Source organism: Dendrobates tinctorius, unplaced genomic scaffold, assembly GCF_039654945.1.
Source record: "Dendrobates tinctorius isolate UK_male_01 unplaced genomic scaffold, ASM3965494v1 ptg000174l, whole genome shotgun sequence".
Lineage (NCBI taxonomy): Eukaryota > Metazoa > Chordata > Amphibia > Anura > Dendrobatidae > Dendrobates > Dendrobates tinctorius.
The window spans coordinates 15,395,673-15,407,964 of NW_027361841.1; the positions used below are offsets into that span (position 1 = coordinate 15,395,673).

General features: G+C 48.5%; 1 protein-coding gene across 1 annotated transcript in view; it reads left to right on the top strand.

Moving 5' to 3' along the window:
• The window catches only part of SEMA3C (semaphorin 3C), a 194,125-nt gene that overhangs the window by 172,360 nt on the left and 9,473 nt on the right, over positions 1-12,292 (top strand). The window contains exon 17 of the mRNA XM_073551322.1: positions 3,658-3,788. Coding sequence (XP_073407423.1) covers positions 3,658-3,788 — 131 coding nt within the window. The remainder of the gene's footprint in view (positions 1-3,657; positions 3,789-12,292) is intronic.

Consider the following 12,292-nt stretch of genomic DNA (forward strand, 5'->3'; position numbering starts at 1 on the left):
CAAGGAGCTTTAGGTTAAAGTTAATTATTAGATGGAAATATAATAAAAAGTAATTTTTTATGTTAATAGAAGATTCTCATTTTATAGGAATGCTGTAGATAGTGTTTTGCCTAGTATAAGTGCTAGTGTTATGTAGAAAATTCTAGTTATGCCATGTATAAATTGTGTTTATCTGAGAATCTATAATGACATACTAATATGTGAATTATAAATGGGCTCTGAAATCTGTAAACCGTCTACTATGTATGGGCGCCAGGCTGCCACTAGGAATTTCAGGGCCCCATACTGTAAAAATTTTGGGGCCCCTTGAGACTCTGCTCAGGCTCCACCCCTGCTCTGCCTTCACCCCTTGAACCTTCCTCAGTCCTACCGTCCAGCGCTGTGAGGATTCACCTGTCTCAGAGCTGGGAACGGCCATCACGTGGCAGCAATGTGAAATGCATACTCCCGGCCAGAATCTGACTAGAGGAGCCATTGGTGAATATCGGTCTGACCTTGCTCCGCAGTACGTGGAGTGGACGCGGGTCTCCTGACCTGAACTCAGCAGTCTCACAGTATGTATGAGGTTCCGGACTGGGAGATTGGTACCCAGTCCATGCACTGCAGGCCGATCACAGACCGATTTCCCCCTTCAATAATTACACTGTCATAATAATAAAGATGTTTCCCAATCATATATACCCACCTGAATTAATCATTCCTTCCCCTCCTTCAAACCCCTAACCAAAATTTTTAAGCTACTAGATGATCCTGAGCGTTGCTGCCTGATGTTATAATTAGGCATTTGGTTTTGCAGCAGCTCGAGGTCATCCAGGAGCTTATACATTCTGGTTGGGGAGTGGAAGGGAGAGAACGATTACATCAATCGCGTAATGAAATGGTGGACAAATTAATGCATGGAGTTAAGTTAGCTACTCACACAGCCAGTGCTGCGCCCGCCACCCAGTCCAGAAGAATCTAATGGTCTTCTCAGCCTGCCCAACACTGTCACCTCTGCCTGCCCACCAAATAAATGTAAACAGTGTATATTATTGCACATATATTCACCGATTATACAATACTAAAAAATCTCTTTATTGATATTCATTAAAAACCTTTAAATTCTAGAACGTATAAATACACCTCAAAACATAACACAAAGTGATAATGTAAAAAAAATATCAAGTAGTCAAGAGTAAAGGGGATCACCCTATTTATTTATTTTACTCACTTTTATAGTGCCATTAATTCCACAAAGCTTTACATTTGTCAATTATTCTTGTTCCTACCTGTTTGCAGAGGTTGGCACCCTCTTGATACACAATCGTTGACTAGCCCTGGTTGTCTTCACTGCCCCCTCAGCCTCCCCTGAGCAGCCTCCCTCTGTGGTGACCAGACCCCCCAGTCCCCTCACTAGCCTCCCCCTATGGGACACAGACCCCCAGTCCCCTGACTTGCCTCCCCCTGTGGGACATAGTCCACCCAGTCCCCTCACTAGCCTCCCTCTGTGAGACATGGACACTCCAGTCCCCTCACTAGCCTCCCCTTGTGGGACACAGACCCCCCAGTCTCCTCACTAGCCTACCCCTGTGGGACACAGACCCCCCAGTCCCCTCACTAGCCTCCCCCTGTGGGACATAGACCCCCAGTCCCCTGACTAGCCTCCCCCTGTGGTACACAGATCCCCCAGTCCCCTCACTAGCCTCCTCCTGTGTGACACAGACTTCCAGTCCCCTCACTAGCCTTCCCCTGTGGGACACAGACCCTCAGTCCCCTCACTAGCCTCCCCCTGTGGGACACAGACTCCTTGTCCCCTTACTAGCCTCTTCTCAGCAGCCACCCACTGCCAGACTCAGTCTCCCCTCACCAGACACAGTCTTCTCACACACCTCCCGGTGCCTGCCGCCTCAGCCCACCCGCCAACAACACGGGTGGCACGCTGCTCTGCTCCGGAATGAGGAAGGACCGTGATGCACCTGGGTCAGCTGCAGCTTAAAGGTACAGTGCCAATTTCTGTCTGTCGGGTGCACTAACAACACTGTAGATGTATCTTTAAATCATCAGAGTGTTGTTATGCATCTGGTGTGCGGCGGCCTTGAACTGTTGTCCCTGGGGCACGATGAGCAGAAGCAAAGGGGGGGCCTGCTGGGGCCAATCTGCCAGCGTGTCCGGGCCCCCATTTTTGCTTCTGCTCCTTGGGCCCCATACAATAGTAAGGGCAGTAATGCCCTGATGGCAGCCCTGTAAATGGGGGTCCTCGACAGATGATTGTCAGAGAAGATTAGGATCTGGCATGCCCAGTTTCAGACTGCTGATCCTTTGGTTCTCTAAAGAGAAATTGCCATCAGAGATGTCTAGCAGCAGCTCTCGCATATATAAAGGAAGCAGAGCAAGCTCTCCTGTGTTTGGAGGAATCAGGCTAGATAGCTGTCAGGTAGACGATTTTCCGGACAATCATTATAGCCCACAGCTATCAAAAGTGCATGGGTGGCTTTAGCCAAAGGTGACAAAAATAGGGTATTTTCTAAGTATCCTTACAATTGTTTACTAGATGATGTATTGACCTTCAAAGAAATAGACTTAAAGATTCCAGTAATTCATATGATAGTAAAATGAGCTACAGAGTATATTAAAAATAGAGCCCTCTCTCGAATAGTCAAGTATCCAGGAGTTTATTTAGGGTTGTCAATATGAAATGAATAACCATATTTCTCTGTCAAGGTGACCTTTTGCATAAAGTTCTACATGTCCCACATTGATTTTGGTGTCCATTTTTAGCCTCGTATTGCAACAGATGATTTTTTAATAAGTGACATACTTTGTTCTTTGTGTTGTTTTCCATATACGTGTGATTGTTCACATAAAGAAAAACTAAAACATTTTTTATGTAAAATAATAGCACACAAAATAGAAAACGTAAATTTTTCCATGTTATGTGATAGAAAGACCCCCACTCCTGAATAGTTTATATACTTTTCAATTCAGTGAGTGGCTTATTGCTGCATGTAAAAGATCTCCCCTGTCACTGCCAGCACGATCAGTAATTACCAGTTTATTTTTAACGGTTCTAATTTAAGATATGAGCTGACATGTCACTTGTGCTCTCAGCTTCTTTCCTTCCATGCTCTTCTTTGTAACATACATTGACAAGACTAGTTTAGGCACACTTACTAAACAAGAATATCTCGGGTTATTGTAGAAATTATTATTACTTTTCCCACTTTTTTGTACAAACAGAAAAGTCATGTAACTGTAAATCAGCTGGAAAGAACACACACACTATAGTAGTACAGTTTAACAAATGACCACAAGATGTTTTCTCTTTCCGAAGATATAATGTATAAAAAATATATATAGCTCCTCATTTCTAAGTCACCTGATTATGTTTCCAATTTACATTGTGTACCTTGAACTTTGATCACTGAGCACAATTTTTGATTAACTGGGGTTTCATTTATAGTTTTTTCCAGTGTAAACTCATGATTCTCTAGTCATTGATGATTTATATCCTTAAAGCCAGTGGTTGTTTAAGCGGGTGGCAAAGAAGCTGTGATGTGGCTTTAGTACCTTTTATTTTCTTCCATATGGCTCAGATCTAGGTAGCTAGATATATTTAGCAGTTTTAGGCTTATTGGTGTTTTTGGCATGGTTTACCAACCCTTATTTTTTTCTGTGCAGAGTATAGGAACACTGAAGAGATTATACAGTACGGAGTCCGAAATAACACAACTTTCCTTGAGTGCACTGCCAAATCTCCGCAAGCTTCTGTCAGATGGCTCCTGCAGAAAGATAATGATCGAAGGAAAGAGGTGAGTTCTGGGGAAATGGAGCAGATCATGACCCAATCTAAAATTCTACCAAAGATTCCATATTAAAATCTGCAGATGGACATTTGACATTACTCTACATCAGTGTTCCCCAAACTTCCGTCTTCATGGTCCACCAACAGATTATGCTTTCAGGATTTCCTTAGAATTTCACAGTTGATGGAATTATTATCAAGGCATCAGAAATGGCCATGGTTCTATTAATTGTGTAAAATTAAGGAAATCCTGAAAGTATGATCTGCTGGGGGCCAAGGGGACTGGAGTTTGTGAAACACTGCTCTAGACCACGGAGCTCTCCAAATCATGACTCAGTGGCTGTGACACAGCTATAAACCCCAGCATGCCTTGGCAACAATATGTCACTGAAAGTTGTAGTTTTGGCATAAGTGGAAAGCCACAAGATGCAGATGCCTGTTGTAATGGCTGAAGTGAAGAATGGCACGAGTAAATTTTGAGACATAGTGTATAGCTTTGTGTTTAGATTGGACTACATACAGAACAAAGTTTATACATTGGCTCTACATTTCTAATATGTAGTTTGAAATGTCCCTGAATTATTGGTGTAGTTTCTCACTTGGGACTTTCCAAGTATCGGTAAACAAAATGTCTTGGCATAATTTGCAATCACATAAAATATGATGACTATGCAGTACTACACATCAGCTTATATTCTGTCCCCTCATGTTTTGCCGCTGGGTTATTAGCTGGAAAATCAGACCTATAATTATAGTATCATAGAGAAAAATATTCTCTTCTTCACTCACTGCTATTGGTTTCATAGAGAGATGTTTTCTTCCAGATGCACTTTTCTTTCACATCTGTGACTATTTCCAGAAAGCCGCATTTCATTTCACTATAATTAGACATCTTATTTCCACAATAGCTATAATGGGCCATTACCCAACAGTGTTCTTAGTGACGCACTAAAATACATTAGTGCTTGTAAGGGCTCTCTGTGTTCACCTCTCCTCTCCACTTCTATCATCCTCCATAAGATTTTATAGAACAGGACGCCCTTTGTGCACAAATGCTTCTTCTTTTGGGGGAATTTACATTTTATTCAGTCGCCATGACAGCACCACAAGAGAGGGGATCCGCCCTTCGGGGACAGAAAACCTACAGACATAAAAAGGGCGGCCCTCTCTCCCGCCTCAGTTGGTTTCCCTGACAGGGGATCCCTTCAGACATACCTCTTCAGGAGTCCGGATGAAATCCCATGCCCGGCAGGCCGATTCAGGCAGCGGGGGTTCCCTGCCTTGGTCTGTCTGGAGTACTGGAAGCGCCGCACGACAGGAAGACTGTTGGTGCAGGCGGCAGCAGGTGGAAGAGGCCTTCAGGGGGAGAGCCTTCTTCTGGAGGCCCGACGCCAGGACCCGGTAGGTAGGTCCGGGATGCCCTTCCTCGTCCGATCCCGGGGGGCAGCGGTCGCGGGCCCGGGGGCATCCACCACGTGGCCCGGGGTGTCTGCTTCCGCCGGAGGTGGGGGCCGCTGGCTCGCGGGGGCGGACCAGTGACGCCTGGTGGCGCCGTATGATGCGGGCGCAGTGGGCCGCGGCTGTGGCAGCTGTGACGTCAGGTGTGTGCGTCTCTGGGGAGGCTGGGCGGCCGGGGCGCACGTGCATGCGCGGCGTGCCCAGGTCGGCGTGCGCCTGGTTGGGGGTTTCCGGTCCCCGCCGCGGGCTCGGTCGGGGGGAGGAGGAGCCGGACATCAGGGGGTACTCGGCAGGCCTGGTTGAGGGACACCTGTGAGCCCCATAGGGGGTGGTTCCGGGGGTTGGCCGGCTACTTAGCTGCCTCAGATCAGCTGCGAGGCGCTTCTGGCCCTGTGTTGTTTGAGAATGGCGTCGCAGGAGCGGGCAGAGCCTTTGGACGAGCATCCACAGATGCAGCCTCAGCCTTCAGAAAGACCCCAGCAGCGGTCTAGCAGCAGCTGCTCTGAGAAACAGGTCTACTCAAAAGGTGAAACCAGATAAATCCACGAGCCGTAAAGGATCGGCGGCTCCGATGGACCCCCCACAGAACCCGGTGCTGCGCTGCTATGAACCAGGGTAAGTGAGCTACGAGGAAGTTCACTTTGGTGATTTTCTGTTCCCCTTATGTTCCCTCTCTCCATTCTGCCAGGGGAAAAAGTGCTCTGTAAAGAGTAAGCACAGAGAGTGTGCTGAATGCGGGGTTCCCCTCCCGGACGGTCAGGGAAGAAAGCTATGTAGACCCTACATACAGCGCCTTGTCACAGAAGAGACCGCTCACTTTACCTCCAGTATACGGGAGATAGTCAGGCAGGAGGTTAGGGGTTCGGTTAGATCCCTATCTCCGGACATGGGGTTCAGGGAAAAATCCCCTAGATCCCCCATTCTGGTCTCCGATAGTGACTCGCAGGAGTTTAAATCAGATTCATCCTCAACATCATCATCTGAAGCCAGATCGGGCCACTCCTGTTTTCCACTAGAACAAGTCAGTCATCTAGTAAAGGCGGAAAACACCACAATGGGGATTGAGGAGATCCCGACAGAGAAGTCAGTACAGGATTCGATGTTCCGAGGATTGGACCGAAGAAATTGTAGGTCCTTCCCGTTGGTAGACAGAATTAGTGCCCTTATTACACGGGAGTTGAAAAAGCCAGATGGAAAGGCTCCCTGCCTCCTGCCTTCAAAAGAAGGTATCCATTTGAGGAAACAGCTTCATCCTCATGGGACAAAGCCCCAAGACGGGACGCGGCTATAGCCAAAGCGTGCAAAAAGACGTCCCTACCCTTTGAGGACCTTGATAGCTTAAAGGACCCGCTGGACAGGAAGGCGGATGTTTTCCTCAAGGGAACCTGGGAAACATCAGCTGGAGCCCTACGGCCAGCGATCGCTGCCATGTGCACCGCCAGGTCCTTAATGGTATGGTTGGACCAGTTGGAAGGGCAGCTTAGAGATAAGGTCCCAAGACAGGACATTCTTTCCTTCCTCTCTACAACCCAGGGAGCGGCGGCCTTCCTCTCAGACGCGTCGGCAGACTCTGTGAAATTAGCAGCCAGATCCGCGGCCCTCTCCAATGCTGCCCGTAGGGCCTTGTGGCTCAAATATTGGCCGGGTGACATGCAGGCCAGATCAAAGTTATGTGGTATCCCATGCGAAGGGGTTTACTTATTTGGTGAAGTGCTAGATGAACTTTTAGAGAAAGCTGGCGACAGCAAGAAACGCTTTCCCTATTTAGGAAGACCGCCTTACAGAAGAGACTCCTCCAGAAGGTGGTTTGACCGTAGGAGAACAAGAGAAAGACCCAGATATGACACCGGGAGAAAAGGTAGGTATATGTTTAATATCCCTCGGGACCGCAACGATCCAAAATGACTGCCGGACCAGGTGGGAGGGAGGTTGTTGTCCTTCTACCCAGCCTGGTCATGTATTTCAAACAGTCCTTGGATACGGAGCATCATCAGAACAGGACTGAGGTTTGAGTTCCAGCAAGCTCCTCGTGAGAAGTTTCTTCTAACCCCCATCCGTTCTTCATCTACAGAACACAAGGCGTTGGAGGTGGAGATCCAGGATCTTCTCCAGAAAGGTGTCTTGGTGAAGGTTCCTGAGCTACAAAGAGGTAAGGGGTTCTACTCCCCCCTCTTTCTAGTTAAGAAGCCAGACGGCTCCTTGCGCACCATTATTAATCTCAGAAGCCTCAATAAGTTCATTGAAGTTCACTCTTTCAAAATGGAGTCTGTGAAATCAGCGATTAAATTGCTATTCGGTGGGTGCTTTATGGTAGTCTTAGATCTTAAAAACGCCTATTATCATGTCCCGATACACGCAGATCATCAGCAATTCCTAAGGGTGGCTGTTTCAGTGGGCGGAGCTATAGGCCATTTTCAATACAGGGCACTTCCCTCCGGGGTGGCGGTGGCACCCCGGGTCTTCACAAAGATAATGGCGGAGGTTATGGCTCATTTGCACGAACAAGACATTCTCGTGATCCCCTATCTAGACGATCTACTAATTGTGGGGCACTCGGAATCTCACTGCACCACCCAATTGGAGAGGGTAAATCCAGCCTTCAGGGTCTAGGTTGGATCATTAATTTTAAGAAGTCACGTCTGCAGCCCCTAAAATTACAACAGTTCCTCGGCCTTATCCTAGACTCTGATATCCAAGAGTGTCGGTTACCAGAATCTAAAGTATTCAACATTCAGCGTCAGATACTCAGGGTAATAGACAATCCATCGATTACTCTTAGAGGGGCTCACGGCGTGTATACCAGCAGTACTCTGGGCCCAATTCCACACCAGAACCCTGCAGTGGGACATTTTACACAATACCCGTCAGCTAAAAGGTCGCCTCGAGGGTAGACTTACCTTATCCAACGATACCATTCAGTCCCTACGTTGGTGGTTACTAATTCCAAATCTGCGTAGGGGAGTTCCCTGGGTAAACCAGATCTCCCGAATTCTAACCACAGATGCTAGCCCCAGGGGCTGGGGAGCTCATATGGGGGATAGGTGGGTCCAGGGAACGTGGACACTGTCAGAAAAGAAATTTTCCTCTAACCTTAAGAAGCTGTTAGCTGTGGAGTGGGCTGTAAGTGCTTTCCTTATGTCCCTACAGGGCGAACACGTCAGAATATTTTCAGACAACCAGGTAACTGTAGCCTACATTAACCACCAGGGGGGAACACGGTCCAGGCCCTTAATGGAGGTGGCGAATCGTATCTTTCAGATCGCCGAGGTTCACCTTCTATCCCTTACAGCCCTCCATATAAAAGGAAAACAAAATTTAACCGCCGATTTCCTAAGTCGCAACAGGCTCAAACATGGAGAGTGGGAACTAAAGAGGGCCATCTTCGGACTGATCGTACACAGATGGGGACTCCCAGAAATAGATTTGTTCGCCAGCAGAAGGAACAGACAACTCCCTATGTTTTGTTCTCTGGATCCCAGAGAAAACCCGTATGCAGTGAACACTCTCCTGATCCCTTGGAACTTCGACCAGGCGTATGCCTTCCCCCCACTGAATCTGATTCCAATGGTACTGAGGAAGATCCGGGAGGACAGGGCTCACGTTATCTTAGTAGCCCCATTCTGGCCCAGAAGGCCATGGTTTCCTTGGCTGAGGAAGATGTCTATGTCCCAGCCATGGATTCTCCCAGAGCTCCCGGACCTTCTGTCCCAGGGTCCACTGTATCACCCACGGGTTTCCAACTTACACCTAGCGGCGTAGAGTTTGAGGGGGAACTGCTAAGGGGGAGGGGGTTTTCCCGGGGGCTAGTCAACACCCTATTAAAAAGCAGGAAAGCCTCCACGACAAATATCTACGCCAGAGTCTGGAGGAGATTCTTATCAGTCTCAGGGGCGGAGGTTGGTCAGAAGATGCGCATTGACCAGATATTGGAATTCCTTCAGAAAGGGTTAGAGATGGGTCTATGTTATGAATGAGTCACCGGAGGAGAAAACAAAAATACAAGCTAAGTCCAGAAAACCGGAGAGGTTGGTAGCTATCGGATTGCAGACCCCTGATCCTATACACCTCAACTAACAGTAGCCGTGGGGGGTTCCTACGGTGCCCTAGACCCCTCATCACATTCGGAGAACTACATAAGCCTAAAGAAGGAAAGGAGAAATCTAAACTGCCCCAGAGCAGACCCCAAAGCAATAGACAGCCCCCAACATGTATTGTCGGTGAAAAACAGATGAAAACACAAACACAGACAGAAAGACAGGCTGAGCAAACGATGGGGCCCAACTAACTAGATAGGACAGGACAGAAAAGATGCTGGCTGCAATCCGCAAAAAACCCTACCAAAAATGTCCCAACCGTCTGATAGGGAAAAAGGCCCTGAAATCGCTAGACTTCAAAATCACTATATCAGCACTCAGGTATATTCTGAAAACAGAGCAAAAGAGATCAACTGATCAGAGACAAAAATGGAATTCAGCCAGTCCCAACCAGGACTGGCTGAATACAAACACTAAGGAAACCAGACAAAATCTCATGGAATAATAGCAGGGCAAAAAACTTAGCTTTTAGTAGACAGGAACTAAACTGGATGCAAGAGCTCAGAGCAGAAAGGATCACCAGCAGCCCTGCAGGGCGTCGGCTGCCTTATATCCACTCAGAAATTCCAGATGTCCAATCACACTCCGCCTGTTCAGATGACAGGTTCTTCCCATCCCAATCAATTTCACTACCTCCCTTCACCAGCAGAGGGAGTTCATCAGACATCAAAGGTGAAGGGGAGAATGAACTCACAACAGGTCTAGCCACAAATACGCTTAGAGTCCAGGTTTCGGCTCTAGGGGCATTTTACAACTGCAATCTAGCAAACAATTACTGGGTGGAAAGATTCATTAAAGCAGCAGCGAGATCCAGACCCATCATTAAACATAAGCTGGTTCCATGGGACCTCAACTTAGTTTTATCAGCTCTAACAGAACCCCCCTTTGAGCCTATTGATTCTATCCCCATAAAAACCCTTTCCTTCAAGACTGCCCTGTTGGTTGCCCTAACGTCAGCCAGGAGGGTTAGTGATCTACAAGCCCTCTCTAGGATACCTCCATACACCCAGTTTGGAGAAGATAGGGTCACTTTAAAGCCAGACCCCTTGTATTTGCCCAAGGTTGCCTCAAAGTTCCACAGACTACAGGAAATAGTCCTCCCATCCTTCTGCCCGAACCCCACTAACCCGACCGAGCAGAAGCTCCATTACCAAGATGTAAGACGGTGCCTCCATAGTTACATTTCGGCCACAGAACCATGGAAAAGAGACAAGGCCCTATTCATATCCTTTTAGGGAGCTAGGAAAGGACTTAGAGTGTCCAAAAACACCCTAGCTAGGTGGATTAGGGAGGCGATTTCTTTTGCTTATACAGCAGGTGGGCTGGAGATTCCGGAAGGCATAAGGGCGCACTCTACTCGGGCCGTGGCAACATCCCCCAGGATGGACATATGTAAGGCAGCCACGTGGTCCTCTCCATCCACGTTTTTTAACCGCTATAGATTGGATTTAGGCGGGTGCACCGACCTCACGTTTGGGAGAAAGGTGCTTGAGGCAGTGTGACGACTCCTGGAGTGGACCCTCTGGGTCGTGACACCAACCCTCCCAGGGCGAGCTGACCTAGTGAAGACCACCCCCTATACAGTGAGTGTCAGGGGCAAGCCCCAGGGGGTGAGGCACCACGACTGCTGGCACCAGGCGGCCGGCTCACAGGAGACACGAGTGGGTGAGAGTGACTGCAGGAACGTGTAAAGTGTGGACACGGGAACACGTGGTATACAGAGACTTCGTTCGTCCGGGTGTGAGTGAAGCAGGAAGCGTGCAAGGAGCACGTCAGAGCACTGAGTCAGGCAGCAGGTGTGCCAGGAGGTGTAACAGTAAGAGACTGAGTACAGGATCAGAGTGTGTGCCCGGAGGCACAACCGAGTATAAGACAGAGCACGGAATCAGAGTGTGTGCCAGGAGGCACGACTGAGTATAAGACAGAGTACAGGGTAAGAGCGTGTGCCAGGAGGCACAACCGAGTATGAGACAGAGTACAGTGTCAGAGCATGTGCCAGGAGGCACAACCGAGTACGAGACAGAACACAGGATCAGAGCGTGTGCCAGGAGGCACAACCAAGTACAAAGCAGAGTGCAGATTCAGAGCGTGTGCCAAGAGGCACAACAGAGTGCAAGGCAGAGGACCTGAGTACAGCGCACAGCCAGGCAGGGACACGGCAGACCAAGCCAGGAAGCACAACAATAATCAGGCACCTCCCCTAGGGGGAGGTCGTCTGATATAGCACATGACTACTACTGGTTCCGGGTCAGGAACTAGCCAGAAAGCACATGACCACTACAGGTTCCGGGTCAGGTCCTCCATTACCATAGAGAGGACCGAGCCCTATACAGCACTGACAGGAGCACGCAAGCGCAAACGTGACATGTAGGAGGAGGCCCGGGGACGAGAGCTGCGCGTGCGCACCCTACGGGACCCCCGGAGTGACCGCAGCTCCGGAAGAGATGACGTCGGGACCGAGGTCCCGCCCCCAGGTGAGCACGGCGTGACAGGCAGCTATCTCTCCCTAAGTTCTTTTCATCTCTGTAAATCTCTCGTGGTGCTGTCATGGCGACTGAATAAATGCTCAACTACTTACCGGTAGCTGTGTTTTTCAGGAGCCCATGACAGCACCTTTACATTCCCTCCCTCAACTCTCACATCTTGGATCAGCACCTTTTCTTTCAGTTAAACGTTAGTCACAGTGGTGAAGAATATTTACTTTGTGTGTATATGAATTGCTACTAACCAGGGAGGTCCTCTCATGCTCTGTAATCCAACTGAAGTGGGAGAGAGGGCCGCCCTTTTTATGTCTGTAGGTTTCCTGTCCCCGAAGGGCGGATCCCCTCTCTCGTGGTGCTGTCATAGGCTCCTGAAAAACACGGCTACCGGTAAGTAGCTGAGCATTTCCTCTTAATAGACTCGTTCCATGTCAGATAAGAAAAAAAGATCAAATTCCTGCCAATAAATCCTGCCTATG